The 17,198-nt window shown below is 30.6% G+C and overlaps 2 protein-coding genes across 4 annotated transcripts; both read right to left on the bottom strand.

The window, feature by feature from the left end:
- Positions 1-1,518: 1,518 nt before the first annotated feature.
- On the bottom strand, positions 1,519-5,673 carry LOC130896639 (uncharacterized). 3 transcript variants are annotated; one of them, XM_057804846.1, is made up of 3 exons: positions 5,336-5,636; positions 3,695-4,201; positions 1,519-2,501 (listed from the first exon to the last, which is right to left on the bottom strand). In XM_057804846.1, the coding sequence occupies exons 1-3, from the start codon at positions 5,547-5,549 to the stop codon at positions 2,359-2,361; spliced, it is 864 nt and encodes a 287-aa protein (XP_057660829.1). In that variant the 5' UTR covers positions 5,550-5,636; the 3' UTR covers positions 1,519-2,358. The 3 variants fall into 3 exon arrangements, with proteins under 3 accessions (XP_057660829.1, XP_057660830.1, XP_057660828.1); XM_057804847.1 differs by having other exon boundaries at positions 3,699-4,201; XM_057804845.1 differs by having other exon boundaries at positions 1,519-4,201; positions 5,336-5,673.
- A 1,558-nt stretch (positions 5,674-7,231) lies between these two features.
- LOC130896638 (mediator of RNA polymerase II transcription subunit 27) lies at positions 7,232-14,173 on the bottom strand. Its single transcript, XM_057804844.1, has 6 exons — positions 13,899-14,173; positions 12,233-12,377; positions 10,552-10,676; positions 9,394-9,487; positions 8,740-8,946; positions 7,232-7,446 (listed from the first exon to the last, which is right to left on the bottom strand). Exons 1-6 carry the CDS (start codon positions 14,123-14,125, stop codon positions 7,315-7,317), a joined length of 930 nt encoding a protein of 309 aa, XP_057660827.1. The 5' UTR covers positions 14,126-14,173; the 3' UTR covers positions 7,232-7,314.
- Positions 14,174-17,198: the final 3,025 nt, after the last annotated feature.

Here is a 17,198-nt window from a genome sequence, read left to right as displayed (position 1 = left end):
ATGTGCAATGAATTTAACAAAATCTACGTTTATTAAAGAAACCATTTGGCTCAACACCTTTCCCGTTTATTTCTTCAGTTGATAATTTGATATTATTTATCTATCCATTTCTGAATAATAGAACTAGATCATTTATCATTCCCAATATTATCGACGATATTTTTAGTTTCTTTAGATATTGTTAATGTTTCATCATAAATTTATTCATTTCATTTCACATTATTTCGGTTCTTAATACTGAATGTTAGTATTGGTTATCGCAATCTATAAAAATCTTTTTTAGAATCAATTCAAATTCCATTATATTTTGGATATGCAACTCAAAACACATAAAATTATAGTATTACTTTGTTTGTCGATGGACTTCACTGATCCAACCTGAGAAATGTTGTAATTAGAAGAAGCATTTGATGTTATGTATCGCCGATTCAATTTTTTATCCAAAACTCTGTTAACACTGTACTTTGATTGTCTGTCAAAAATTGGTGGACAAATGAAATGATGAAATGCTTCCAGTACCATTAACTGTTGATGTTTGTTTTTTAATTTTCTTGAAAATATGATATATTTCAAAGGCATGCAATTGCACAATCGAATTATAAAAAATATGAAATTTATCCTTTTTTCACATCACTGATAAAGTTGTCGAACTCGTTATATTTCATATTTCCAATTATCTCCATAACATCTTTTTTATCCTTTTTTTAATATCAAGATTCTCATCACGAAAATCATTCACACCTTTTTTACAAATGACAGTTGCGGATGGTATAATTAAAGGGATGCGTTGAGTTCCTGATTTATCAACCAATTACTCGGTCCCATGATGTAAAGACTACAAGGTGTTCTATAGCGCACCAGCTGGGAAGCAGCCAATGAGAATTCGTTGCTAAAACGACGCGCCAATTTGAAACATTTGAATTGAATACATGATGTAAAGACTAAAAGGTGTGCTATTGCGCACCAGCTGGGAAGCAGCCAATGAGAATTAGCTCCTAAAACGACGCGCCAATTTGAGAGCGATTTCTCATGGGCTCTTGAGAGATGCGCAGAATCCCCTCCTCTTGGACTTTTCAGGGGTTTGGGATGGTGGGTGGAATATTTGTGGAGTTTCGTGCCCATCGAGATTTTTAATAAGCTTGCTTTGAATTATATTTGGGACAAGGTTCAGAGCAATTGGCCAAAACCAATTTCCTACCTGCCAGAGTACCTTCGGACACTTCAGGGATAGTTTTGACGGGGTTGGGGGTAGGAGTAGGAGTATTTAGTACCCATTGATATTTTAATCAGGTTGCTTCAAACTATCAATGTGTCAAGTTTCAGAAAAACTAACCATAGACCTTCCTCTTATGGTACCCTTGGACTTTTCAGGGGTAGTTTTGAGTGTTGGGGGGTTTTGGGGTTTCATACCCATTAAGACTCCTAATCCGTTTGATTCAAACTATTGTTGTGTTAAGTTTCAGATATTCCAATTTCCATGAGGATTGAGCGAGGTCCTTTGTAAGATAATCTGAACAATTATTGTAAAACACATTTATTAATTACTTAATGGATATTATTGGTATTTTAAATAAAGTTGATTTATAATTGCAGGGTGACATTTTCAACTTGAATAATACAAAAGAAAACAATATTGCGATGATTGGGTTTCTTTTTGTTTAGTCATATTAACAAATTATGAGGAATAATCTCCAAATATGTAATTTTTTCCACCACTTTATTCAAAAATTTTTATAATACCTGGCAGGTACACATTTAACGGGACGGACCCTAATATTAAAGAGACTAAAGATACCATTTGTTAGACATATACCGCATCTGATATATGTATTCCTTCCAAAGAAATTTTGGTAATTTCACCATTAGGATCCGCCCTGTTGAGCGTGATCCACTCTGAAATGGTATAAAAATCTCTGGTCATTGCATACATTTACAAGGATACAAATATCGAGTCTTATGTAGAAATATTTAAAAAATATAGATTAAAAACATGATTTTGGCTGAAAGGAAAATTCTCTATTCTACATTATAACATAATATAAAAAATGCAGTCTTGCCTTCTCTCCATTTCAGTGGGCTACCAAAAATATAGAGGATATTTGGACATTCTGTTACATATTTAATTAATGAAACTTGTCCATAGAGAAGGAACAATCAATCATAAACAGACATTGTATTGTTATATAATAAAATTCCAAATTACCATTAGCTATCGATACGATAGATTGTACACATAATTCAAATACAAAACAAAATTAAAACAAAGTAACAAACAACTGATAATCAGTAATAATGCTTTTCTACTGAAGATATGGAATGCACTTTAATATCCTCCTTGTTATTTATTCGTGCACTTGATTATGTTTGATTTAGATAGGCACAGTTACAAAATGATCCTCTTCTTATTAAAATAGATTTGATAAACAAATAATGTTGTATCCAAAAAGTGACAAAATTCAAGGGGTAACGATGTTTCCTCAGTCCACCTTCTTTGAATACCTCTACAAGTTAGTGAGTAAAATTCAATTTTTATTATATTTTCTGAAATCAAGTAGATTGAAATTCTCAATTATCAGTTCTTTTCAATAAATAAAATAAATAAATAAGAATAAGATTATAGATTTTCAATTTTATTTTATCAGAACCTTCAAAATTGAGATATGTTTTAAATAAGCAGTCATTTTACGTAACACGTTTTTTTATGAAACTGGATATTGAGAAGAGGTTTGGTAAGAAATAAGTTTAGGATCACTAATTTATTATCTTTATAATGTAACTGGAATGTTGAAAATATACTGGTGTTTATGCCTTAATGATTTACAAAATTTCAAATTTCTATCTTTACTTAAGTTTGAGAAAAAAATAGAAAAACACAATTTTACTCAAAACCTTATGGAAAGACTAATAATCTTTTGAGCGTTATTTTTAGTCAGATACAAACTTTTTTACTGGTTGCAACCAACTTTTAGGTTTTGAGCCCTAGTAATTTTTGATTTAGCAGACATTCTGAGTGACCAACAGTTCAATAAGAGTCCCCACTCTTTGAAGTCAAAACAAAAGTTTATAGATATCATTGCTTGTGTAACAAAAATCTTGTCTTATAAATCCAAAAATTAACATTTCTCAGTGCTAGACTTTCAATAGTGTAAGATCATGTGAATATTTTATGTTGTATACTTTTCCAATTCCAGAAGTATCTTAGAATGAAGCCCTTTCAATCCATGTTTGATATTATGCGTATTTAGAACATTTTGCAAAATTTCTTGACGCGCTGATGTAGAAATTCTGTGCGAGTCAAGTCTTTTTATTATCCAGGCTTCTATTTGATCATATGTAAAATCTTCAAATACAAACAATTCATAATTTTTAATACCTGAATCATTGAAATCATCACGTATTTTGATTATATCATTGTAATTAATAACTGGATTTAATACATTGCCAGTATAATGAGTATTGAAAATTGCAATTAATAAAATAAATGAATTCTTAGGAAGAGAGTGCGCAAATGAAAAAAGATCAACTGTATCAGTTAGTTTTAAGTCATCAATTACTATCAAATTCAAGCAGCAATCATTGATAGCATCTATAATCTTTTGCTTTTGATTATTGTATAATAAATGTGTGCCATATAAATCATGTGATAAGTGATTTGAAAAATGTGCCTTCACTAATCCTGCAAAAAAGGTTTTACCTACTCCCTGTGATCCTATGAAACTGATGATCTGTAATTTGTCAGACCAGTTCTCTCTTTTATCTAAGATGTGAATAAATCTGTCTATTAAATTTTTGTGTCCATGAATATTCAATTTCAGATCATTCCTAATATGTTCTAGTTGAATTTCACTATTTACCGTAAAAATAGTAAGATTTGTGGAAAAAATTAGGCATGTAATACTAATTATTATAAAAGTTATGAAAACTGGAATATTCCATTTATAGATCTTTTTAATAGGATTAATGTGAATTACTCTGGGTTTTGTTCGTTCTGGTAGAATATGCATACTCTCACAGTCAGTTTCATCATTATGTTCAAAGTCATTAACTTTTCTTAATCTTGGTAGAGAGACTAACTCATCTGATTCCATTATATTTGAAAATTGTTCATTAGAAAATGAAATATCCACTTCCATTGGAACCTCTTCAACAGCCTCGTCATTGTTTTCTTCTAGTTTTCTTTCTTTAGGGGCATATTCCATATCTGAAAAATCAGAAATAATATCATATTTCCATTTGGAATTTAATTCTTTGAATTAAACTGTACTGCCTAACTACAAATATAAGTGTTACCAAATTAATAAGGAAGATTTAACTCTGCATAGTTATTACATTAAACATTTATCACACGGCACGTGTCAAAAAGATAAATAGTTCTTCCCAAGAACTGCTTCTGATAGTGAAGGTATCACACTATCCTTTGTGAACCACTATAGGCAGTAAGTATGATATAAGGTATGTTGACTTTGGAGGCTATGGGAAACAAGCCCCTTATGGCTGTGTAACAACTGCATAAATTCTCCAAACATTCTTTTCAAGAATTAATGAACCACAACTAGCTTTTCGAACAGATCTCTTAGAGGTATAAGTAAAAAACCTCTCATATTGGCTCAATGCTATCTGCACTCTTGGTTATTCTGTACTCCACATATGTTAGTGCCACTTGATAGATCACAATTGAACTTCATACAGAAGGTAAGTTGTACAGTACCATCTTGGAAGCTGTGAAACATCTTTCTGATCTATAGTAATCTTTGCTACTGGTGCTTTCTAACATGTGGTGTGCATGCTCACTGGTGCCAACCAAAGAGACTGATTAAGGTGTTTTTATGTTTAGACATTCAATTAGGTATAACTGTAAGTTTAATGCAATATTTAATAATAGTATAGTAATCATTTTGAAACATACAGTATATTACTTACTTTATGCAATAAAAAATAAAATGATAATGCTAAAATTTGAGTCTTTATTAAGGTGGATGAGCAAAAGTATCAAAAATCAGTAGATAATGAGTTGGGAGACAACTATGTTATGGTAGGGAAATATATAGATCAAGGTTATCTTCTAAAAAGACCTTTCAAGATTTATACATCAATTTCCCAAGAGAGTCTTCAATATTTGATATAATTTTTGTGATTCTTCCTTACTATAGTGTTATAGTAATATATATTTTTTATTTACCCTGTTGCATCAACTATATTCAAAATTACCTACTTTATTGTCATGGGAATTTAGCAAATGTATAAAATAAGTCAATATAATACCACAATGAAAAATGTATTGGTACCCATGTTGAGATTCCTTAATATAATATCAATAGATACAGAAATTAATTACCTATTAAACTATATTTCCTAATCATGTTTCCAGTTTGTTTTCCATTAGAACAAAATACTTCTTCCATATAAATTCGTCTCACAATAGATGAACAAGAACTACGAAAATTGTTAAAATTTTTTTTGTCGAGAGAACTTACAGTTAAATTGTTAAATTGAGATACGTAGATGTCTGATTCGGAATGTGATCTATTTAATATATTAAAATCTGACATTTTTTCTAACTACAGTTAACGAGACCGTTGAATTAATGATAAACATGGTTTATAAAGTTCAAGTGATAAAATTTGAAAGCAACTTTGTTCTTGTCGGTTTTATCAAACAAACCACACCAATAGTGCACGGAACATAGAAAAACGAGAAATTATGCATTTTACGTCAGAACGAGTGGAATAATTGATAATGAGCAGTATAGCGAATAGGGATTCCGGGAATCTCTTATCCATTCCAATGTTTTTAATTATATATAATATATGGAGGGTGAAGAGAATGGAAGCAATCTATGTAAATAAAGAGTGCCCGTCAAAATTTATTAAATGAAGGTGGGGCCACATTAGTATCAGGGTAAATTTCTTTTAGGTTATATTTACTATATTATTTTCTGTACAACATAAGTCGTTGAAATATTCATAGTGAACTGTTTCAGTCAGAAATGATATTAAATCTTTTAAACCGGCATACTTTATACCTTTTTTCTACACCAGCTCCACTGTGGAAGGTTTTAGAATTGTTATTTATCGTCTACCTCAGTACACTTTTTAAACTTCATTATATAAGAGATGTTCCTCCTTTTCCTTACCTTCCATAATATAATTATGAATAAGGCAACAGCTAAAGGAACGTTATGTGTATGCATCGACAGTAATCCTCGATAAATAAACACCACAAACTACCTATGCAATGCACCTATATGATGTATAAAAATGTACTCTCTTGAATATGTATTTCAAGAATTTTATTCCCTAACTTCCAAATAAGCACTTTCATTAAAAGGCTATTTGTTTTTTAAATTTATATGAAGCTTTTCAGTTTATTCATGAAAATTTTGTTTTTAAATATATCAACCAACTTGGCGGCTTTTCAGAAACTATTATCATGGTTCGGATAGTTCACCTACCTGACAGAATAGTCATAGGTAATAATTATTATATAAGTCGTATATAAGTGCATAGCAAAAAGTCGTTTACAGAGTAAAAGGCCCTTTCCAGTAAATATGCTCTCAAATTATTGCAGAATGCAGGAAAAGATGATATCGATTTGGTTTCAATTGGCAAGTAATTGTGCATTTTTTTGCATTGTAAAATATTGAGCCCTTAACTAATTCTGAACGTGGAGTAGGTAGGTAAAGGTCGTACTCAGTGTTCCGTCAATAGCCGTGCAACATCTATTCTGAAATTGGAGAAGCGTGCTTACGAATTAAGCAAACATGTTTATTTTCAGGTACGAGGTATGGCAACCAATACTTACTTTTTGGATAGTAGAGAGTGAATAATGGTTTAAAGGGGCTAAAAACCTTTTGCAATGCAAAAAATATGAATACTGTTAATGATAGTGTTGTTAATCAACATGCAGTGGCAACTTTTGTTTTGGTTGCCTAAACAAGAGCCCCTTCCTTTAATTTCGAAATCTAAAAGATCAAAATAAATAATTCAAATAAATTATTTCTTACATCATTCACAATAAAACTTGATTCTTCTGCAACTTTAAAAGAATTTGCAAGTCTCCTATTTGAATTAATATCCCTGGCGGCTTTTATTTTTCTGTACAGTAAACGCCAAAATTGTGTTATCTGCAATGAATGTGAAATTCAACACTTCACTATACAGTTTTATGCTTCACTCAGTGGATATGTAGTTGTTGATCTGGTATATTGCGTTATTAATTAAATATGAACAAAAAAAATTCAACCTATTTTATTGACAAATGTTAAAAAAAACATGAAAACTAAATCTTAATTTAAGCCTAGAAGTTATTAAACTGTTATTTACATTCTTCATGATATGGCTCTAAAGTTCTGAGATCTCTCCATGTGGGAGGTAAATTGTTGTTGAGATGGTTTGCACATCTTTTACATGGGGCGTTGAAAAGACTTATATAACTATGAAACCAATGCTAAAAAGAAAATATCATTTTAGAATTACTCATTGTTTTATATAAAAACAAATAAAATGTTTCACTGAATGCAATACCAGTTTCCACTGTTTTCATGAATTATATATTTTAATTAGAATTCATAAGGCGACAATGGAAGAAATAAATCGGATATCCCAAAAATTCGTAAAAAAGTCTTCTAACATACAAATATAGCAAAAAAATAGTCTATATTTGTTACTTCTCAACCTCTTTGTAAAACTAAAGTAGAAATTAGAAGAAAATGAGATAGTCTCTTTGGAAAAGTGGCGATAGAGGTTGCACAAAAGGTTTTTACTTTAGATATTTGTTCAGATGAATTAGAATTTTTTTCATTAAGCTGCTAAATTTAGTTATTAGATGCATTACTCGAACAATATTTTTCTTTTCTAATATGTTGAATTCAACATAAATTTAGATAAAATAACGTGTTACAAAAATATTTAGAGCTGTTGCGACCTTAAACTGGTAATAAAGTGGAGTTTTAATTCAGGTCTTTTTTGGTATAGATACTATTGTTCTACGCTACCGAAATTATTGGAGATGAATGTTTAAATTACTACTATGCTTTTGAAAGTATTTAACGGCAATAAGGAAAGCAGAGGGGATTTTAAATGCAAAGGAAAGATAAATGAATTTACTATGGAAAATTAACAAATCTGATGTCCAGTGTTAATTTTGATCCATTGAGGCGTCCAACAAAAATGAAACCTCCGATCTAATAGGAGGTCTTTCTGTACACTGATAATTTTCATATACTTTTATAAACTAGTAAATCAGTAGAATTCAGCTAACTAATTTATTCATTTAATAAGAGAAAGCGTTATCAAGTTTGTCGTTTTAGTTTTCACAAAGTCTTAATGAACACCTGTGAGATTCGTAGAAGTCATTCGTATATTTTTAATTGTTCAAAGTAGTGTACATGTCGCAGTATTTTTATAGAATCGTAATATAATTCTATTAATATAACTTCCATTGTACATATCAGATTAATTTGGCTAATTTTTGACGCAATCATTTTCATTACTAGGGCAAAAACCGATGATTTTAAGATCGCTCCATGAAGTTACAGTTTTACTAGCGATCCTGTCTGAATATATTTTGTGATGTAGAGACGTAAACATTCCAAAGTATTGGAATAGAAACAAAAACAAATACAATTATTCAAATTGCTCCTGTGCTGTAAATACCTTAGTACATCCCGGAGCAAATTTAAAAGAAATTACTAAAATAACAGGTGGAACAAATTTGAATATTTGTTATGAGAAATCTTACCATAAATGACCTAATAGCTAACTCTGGCATTAATGGGGAATGAAAGTGACACATCGCAGCATGGCAATTCTCTGTAACTTTCCTGAAAACTTTATAACGTGATTCTGTCCACAAATCATTAGATTCCGCATGTGCTTTCACCACTACCCATTCAATCATCAATCCCTTGAATGCTATAATAGCTTTCAATACCCTGCCAAGTAGTACCTAAAAATACAAATCATTTTTCATTATAATTATTTTTAATGTAGTTTATGCTTTTTCAATAGCTGTGTATCCTCATTTAGGAACTTATATTTCTATATAGTTTAAAAACCAAAATGATAATTAGTGATATTGTTTTAGAGAGCATAGAACAATAGCTTTTATTAGATCTCGATTGTAAATAGTTTTAAAAAAAAAAAATTAATTTCCTTCAACTAGAGTACTGCAACCATATCTATATTTTAAATATTCTCTTCAATTATTTTTCAAATACACTGACAACTTGATTAGTTATATCAACCAATAAATCAACTATAGGTCCATGTCAGCCATTTAGGAACAACAAATTTAAAATATCTTTGTATTAATAATTTTGAAATTGAAGTGTATCTAAATTTTTGTAAATTAATATTTAACAAATTTGATTATGAAATACTACTACATCCTTACCTGAATAACTGGATTTGGTACTAATGGTCTGTTAGTGGTAAAAGTAACATCAGGAAAAAGACGATCAATGCTAGTAATTAAATTTTCTATTACGCTGTAACAGAAAGAAACATTTATCAATATAACTGTGTGAATAAATGAAATTGAAGTATTTGATAATTGGAATGTGGAAGTATCTGGCTAGTTTGACTATCTAATGTAGGCGAAATTTCGTCTATGAATATTTGAAAATGGCTATCCAAATTTTAGAGAAGTTTTATTTGTATAGAATTGAAATATGTTTATATCTAACATCAATCAATAATTCAATTGTGAATCATTATCTTTTCGATATTCTATTTGCGAGAGGGTGGAAAATATTTGAAGGTCAAAAATAAGTATGTCGCCAATTTACAATTGTAAGGTCGAGTCCGTTCATCGAACACAAGTCGACCGCAGAGTCAACCTTTTTCCAGGAGGAAGCTGTAATATGGTCAGTTTTTTATCAAAAAGTCGACAGCCTTCGAGATGGAACTGTTTGACGCAAATTCGCCTTTCCTGGTAATAAACTAACTTATATTGAGTACAACTCGGACAAACCATACTATCCGCAAAAAATAAACAGAATCTGAATCCCGATAGTAATGTGAAGATAAACAGGAATTGAAAAAAATGACAAGATAACTTCTTCAACATACTTCTACGAACGACCATTACATATCCGTTATATTATTTACCGAATTTCTTAAGATAACTATAATTCCACTCTATCCAGCATAAGCTGATAATTTTTGTTATATTTTCCCCTTCAAGTACTTACCTATCCAATTATTCTCATTAAAAAGTTTTTCTAGAACCATATCATCACTAGAACAGAATCAATAATTCAATTCTTATAATAAAAAATTCACAACCTACATTGAATGGAATGATCTAATCTCGATTTGCTTGCTGACAGATTTAATGAGCAATAACATGAAATCAGAATGGTATGCAAAATCTTGGTCTTCAATATATTTAAATTTCAATTCACGTCAACCTAACTTTCATAAACAAATCGGTAGCTGTTTGTCCGATAGAGCAGTCCTAGTTTCACAGATCCTGATTTTAGATGAATAGCTAGTGATAAAGCAAAAACTTCTCTAAGAAAAATTTCTATTTTGGGCGACTTATACTTACTCTGGCTGGACATTATGTTGACTGGTCTGTGTTTTCCTTCTCTTTGTTGTACTGTAAGTTTTGTAGGTCTTGTTGAAGGAATTGGCTGCGAGTATATTTCCAGCCACTGCACTGTACTCACGTATCTAGAAATCAGTGGTTTGTTTGATTAAATAATTATCTTCGGTATGCATCAGAAGCCACTGTATTAAATTTGTCCTCACGATTTTTTTGAAGCTACTACTTACTAGCTCAACTATCAGTAATTGTCGAGCAACAATTTTCACTGTACTTTCCAATAACATTTCTCTTTAAATATGTAACCTCTTTGAAATCTTGCAATGCAAAAATTTGAGATAGATTATTTTATTCAATCAAAAATCAAGAGTTACATTTTATGTAAAAACTGACTCACTCATTATTTTCACAATCACTTATTACGCTTAGAAGGAAGTTTCTAGTATTACAGTTTTAACTTGTCGAAAAGCTAAGTCGTTCCGTCGTTCTCATCGAAGCAAGAAGCCAACCAAGGAATACCAGTAAGTAGAAATATTCTTCTAAGTCCCGACCGGAATTCGCGCTGGTCTAGCGGATTGGTAGAAGGGAAATACCGGAAATAACCTTGAAATTACCAATTTCAAACAGAAAGAAAAGAAAGAAAGCAAATTCGCATTCATCATCGCTAGCTCTCAAATTTTTGGTGAGTTTGAAAACTTTGAAAAGTGGCCATAGAGTTGAAAATTATTTTGAGTTCTGTACTGTAACAGCTCTAGATGCATGAGGTACAACTGGTAACACTTGCCGAAAATCTCCTCCTATTATGAAGATTTTCCACCAAATCGTACATCATTACCCATTATATCTTTCAATAGTCGATTAATACACATCAAAGAATGTTTGTTGGCCATAGGTGCCTCATCCCAGATGATCAATTTTGCGGAACGAATTATGGCGGCTTCCTTACTAATAACTTTTAAGCCATGTAAATTTAGTGGTAATTTGAATCGGTTGTGAACTGTACGACCATGGGGAAATAACCTAGCAACAATCCCAGTTCATACTACAGATATAGCTTGCATTCCAAAATTGATGCAACTCTTAATTAAACACCTATAGACAAATCTTTTTCCAGTACCGCCTTTCTTTTGTTTCGTCAATGAAAGATTTTGGAAAATCCTTTTTACATTTTCCATCGTCCATGCAAACACAGAAAGGATTGAGATGAACAAGGCAAAACTACAATCTGACCTACTCTCAACTTTTTCTGCTCAGCCCTCAAACGTAAAGCATCTGTTAGCCTATATATGTTTCCACACACAATTAAACTTGCTCCCTCCGAATGTACTTTAGTCTATCTCCTTCAATACGTCCACAAAAAGTTGTTGAGTAAGTTTTCCAGCATTTATGACTGGATTGAAGTCACACCTTGAAATGGCATATCTATGTACCAACCAGTTTCACCACATGGCCAAATTAAAATAAAGATATAACTATTGTCATTATTTCTTCAATATTTGAAAATACAGTAAAGTTATTTCATAAAAGCAAATATCAAAATATCAATAGTAAACAAAGTATCCTTGAATTTGAATAATTTCAAGTATCCATAATGTAGCTAACTAATTATATTTCAAGATTGTTAAAATTTAGAGTATTGGTTGTAAGAATGAGTTTCATTTATATGGCAGTCAATAAAACTTACTTTATCTGTCCATTTGTAACTGTTTACTAATTGCCCATACAGAGCTTGTCTTTCTTGGGTTGTTTCTTGACTCAAGAATGTGGTATTACCTAGACTAAAAGCACCAGGTGGTGGTGTTAAATTGGCTACTGCATTTTCCACATCTCTACAATATTAAGAAAAAACTATCATAAGATGCTATTTTATAACACGACCATGTTCATAACAGAAGTAAATTACTACAATTCACAAAATAATGGTAACTACAAATCTCAATGATTATATATGATTAACCTCTGATGAACTGATTATAAACATCAACAATGGTGATGATGTTATGTCTTCGATTCTTCCAAACATGATTTTAATGACAGATCAAAGATTTATCGGGAAATATTGAGTGAATATATTTTATTTCATCAAATAAGCAAATTAACAAACTGGTTTCTTTATTTTTACATATTGGGGCATTTTCCACCATAATACATAGTATTTCGACAAAAGGAACCTGATTGTGTATAATTTTTCAAAAATTTCATAACTAGCAATAAAGAAGCAAAATAAGAATATGTATGTTAGTACAATCAATTGTATTGTTTAAAATTATGATATAAATAACTAAAAAAATGAACAATATACTGTATAACAATTTTTATAAATTTAACAATCTTTTTATTTCTCTCGATTTTGTATCACAGTATTCACATATATTCTGTTTACTCGTACCGCCCTAGCTATTCTCATATCTGATTCACAATTCATCTCTTTTACTCTTCTATGCAAATTCACCTTACAAAATTGTCATAAATCTTTTGAAAACACAGAAAGATAAATGAACATAATGTAGTAGACATAGTTTACATTGATGATGAATCAGTTTGAACTTCTAATAATATGAAACAGTGTAGTGGTCATTCAGTTTGGCAAAAATCTCAATAAAACATTTACCACCATGAAGAATTTTTTGAATAATTTGATTAGTGATTTTCTCAACTGAACGCCACAGCTTTAACAGTTTTTTTGCTAGGCAGTGTAATTGTCAGTTTAGAACCTTCATCTTTCAGTTATGCTTTGGATGATGCATTATATTGGTTGTGCTTATATATACACTATGTATTTGTAATTAAAAAAAAATAAATCGTCCCGCTGGGTCGGACATTACTTTTAAAGTACATAAATACTTCGTTTGTTAGACTAATATTTCTGTAAACGTCTATAATAATATATGCTATCATATAGATATTACTTCGAAAAATTTATTTTAAAACTAAATCAAGTATTCCCTTTCCTGATTATCTTCTTTTTAATTCACAATTCCAGTTTTCTACAAATAAAAATGTATACAAAATATACACCTGAATGTGTCTGGAAAAAATAAACATTATTCTGCTTTGTATGGAGGATGTAGCACATAGTAACATTGAAATTAGCTCTATTTCTTCAGAACATGAGAGCAATTCTGAAATCAATATACTTATAAAACGACAAAAACGATGATTAAACGCAGTTATAGATTTATTTTATAGTAAAAACTTGCAGGAATTACAAAGCTTCATTCAGCAAACCAATAATATAATGGTATTGTTTTTAATTCAACCCAATTAATTATCAACTGTCATGAACCATGGTCTTGTTATTTTGAATAATTACCTAGTAGTCTTCCTAATTCCAAATCAGTCTTTATTACCTGAGATTATTATTAACTGTGGTCAATAATTCTTGAAGTTCATATAAAAATTTGGTTTCTTTTCCCTCGTCCCCATGATCTGCTCTCAAACCATTACTTACTGATTCAAAAACACTTCTAACATTAGATCTTAAAACTTTAACTGCATTTAAAGCCGAGTTTAGTTGTTCAATATCTCTTTCCATTGTGTTATTTTGAACTATATGAATAAAACGAAAAGTACACATACACCGGTTGACATTTGCCTAACCCTCAAATATAATAACCATAGGATTGATGACATATGAAGTAGAAATGTTCATCATAGAGAAATTCTTATCATAGTGTGTAGTGTAATGTTTAGAATTAAATTCATAGTCTATAATCAATCGCTCTCCACCTCAACTTAATTTGAGCTCAGCTTTATGTAAGTTTTCATATTGATAGTCCCTACTCTCGTAAAACTTCCACTTCAGAAAAAAAGCTTGGCATTAATGCAATTGATTTACGAACTTTTGATCTACACCATTAACTACAACTCATTAACCACAGATCTAGGATTTTTCCGAACTATGACCCACTCATGATCTGAATGATTGGAAACTAACCTGGATCGTTCATTGTTGTTCGGAAAATGATCACAACTATAGTCTATCCCAGAAAGGTATAAAGTTATAAAATGAGGAATTGCGTCCAGTTCGGCTCAATTCCGGTGTCGGCCATAGGAGTAGGTCTTGAAATAGTATTGTTTGTAATATTAAAATTTCAAGTAATTGCATAAGAGAATTAGGAAAAGTATGTTTTCTGGCCTGAAGTGTCAATATCGAAATATTGTGTAGGGATTACTTAGGTAATAGATTGCACTATTACGTTTTGCATTTATCAGGTCCGGTTTAACCTTCTATTAGTACCTCTGCCTAATTCCAGCCCTATTTCAGATTCGGCTTAACCATGCGTCGAAAGAGCAATGGTGCCTTACCCAAAATTTTTAGACCTTTATAAGTATATTTGTTTAGTTTAATGCATTAGTATTTGCTGTTAAGCCGTAAATAGTGTTCATAGTATTGTAAAATTAGTAAAAAATGGCGACATTTACACCAACGAAAAGATGTTCCAATAATTCTCCACTATCAGTGAATGAAAAATCGAAATTTACTGTACAAGAAACTATCGACTGATATTCCCCAATGACTGGAGTTGGAAAGTCCATCGTTTTTAAATTATTGCGGGGGAGAAAGATAGCAGGCCAAGTGGAACCTCCCAAGAAAAGTCCAGGCAGACCAGTAAAAGTCCTTGATGAAGACACCAAAAGTGTAATTCGAAGAAAAGTTCACTCTTTTTATAAAAAAAATACTTGGCCAGGATGACAGTATTCCGTTGATAACCAAAAAACTTTTATGAACCACTTTGAGAAATATGGACTTTGCCTGGGAAAAGCATAACCGTAAAGCACTTTTACTGGAAAGCGATGAAATTGTTTGCTGGCGACGAAAATACTTAAGAAATATAAAGCAGTACAAAACAGAGCAGAAGGAAATCTTTTAACTTGATGAGACGTGGATTAATGAAGTTTATACAGTATCAAAAATGTTGTATTAGTACCGGGTGGTACTATCTGCACTTGATAAAAAGAAAGAATTTTACAATGAAATCAATGCCGATGTGGTTCTTGCATACCTTATGAGGTTTTATTACTCTATACCTCTCTGGAATAAACTATGAATGAATATCATGGAAGGTTAACAACTATCAACCATGACTTTAAATTTCCACTGAAAACTGAACGCGACGTCCGGTAACTGTGATCAAAATCTGGTTCTGGGCTAAGATCCATAATCAGTTGATAAGTGATTTTCCTGATATATCATATTACGAAAATCGCGAATGTTTTAATATAACTCTAGGTAAGCAAAGACATATTTTCTTGTCTAAAAAGAAAACTTCGTATTTGGATTTTTAAAAACAAACTTAAAATTACAAATATATTTTTATCAAGGAACACTAGAACTAACAATCAATGAATTATTAATAGGAATACATCATCTTATTATCATCTGTGTCATCACATTTATTATATACCGTCAGCTTTTACTTCAAATGTAACTTACTATACTAGCACAAGCTAATTATTTTATAGGCGTTTCACACTGATGACTAAAGGTTGAATTAATTTTCTAAAGTTAACAGCCCTAGATCGATCTGCCAGCATAAGTACCCACAAAACTGGATAATTTAATGTCGGTATACAGTTTCTCTTGTTGATTCATTATCGTTGTTTTGTAATCGTGCTTTTGTGTCCTCTTGATTATGTATAGTGTTAGTTGCGAATATATTAATGTAATAATACATTTTTTTTTAAATCCGCATAAACACTTAGAACGTTTTAATAGATGGCTGCTGCCTATGAACAATAGTAATACAATGGATTTATTATGAAGTTCAAGTGATAAAATTTATTGAAATTAGGTCCAATTGCTTGATATGAATTATTTAATATATACTATAATTAGCAATTTTTGTATGCAATTTATTTTAAAAATATATATTTTCTTCCATTTTTATTTTCACCTTATTAATAAATAATAACACGTTTTGTTTAGGTTATTATTATACTTATATTTTTATCCCAGATTACAACTTACAATGTATTTCCAAATTTATTTTTTTCTTTCATAATAAATCTCAAATTTTCATATTTTGTGATACTGTAATTTGGATATGTACATGTTTTAAATATAAACATAAATTTGAAAGTTCATTTATTACAACAAGAAAACTTTTTTAGAAATGTGTGATAACTTGGTATTATTCTTCTCCCAAAATGTAGTCAGCATTTCAACTCAAAATATTTTGATAGTCAATTTTTTATCAATCTCCCAAAAATTATTGAAAAAAATTAATTTTGAAACAGATGAGACTTAAAATCTTAGTATAAGCGTTTTCTTATTGGGATCATAGAAATGAAACACAAAAGTAAACATTAATATATATTCGAAGCTTTAGAATACTTATGTATTCATGCGTAATTTTGAATCCCATGAATTACAAATTTTTACAAGAATTAACATAATGTAAAGCCACCGCACCGCAAATCGACGTGAATTTGATTATAACAGAAAACAATGCCATGATCCTTAGACAAGGTAAAGATAATTGACACGTACTAACTATTAAATTCTTTTACCAAGGGGCTACAACTTTGTAAAGGGAAATATTAATTTAATAGTGTTCTGACATAATGATTTCCTATTTAAAATTAGGCAACATTGCACGAATGAAGCCCAGACAGAGATACAACGCCTTGTGTTGGGAATCATTGGA

This window comes from Diorhabda carinulata, chromosome 7, assembly GCF_026250575.1.
Source record: "Diorhabda carinulata isolate Delta chromosome 7, icDioCari1.1, whole genome shotgun sequence".
Classification (NCBI taxonomy): Eukaryota; Metazoa; Arthropoda; class Insecta; order Coleoptera; family Chrysomelidae; genus Diorhabda; species Diorhabda carinulata.
The sequence above is the reverse complement of the archived record's forward strand: the minus strand, read 5'-3'. Positions and strand labels throughout refer to the sequence as shown.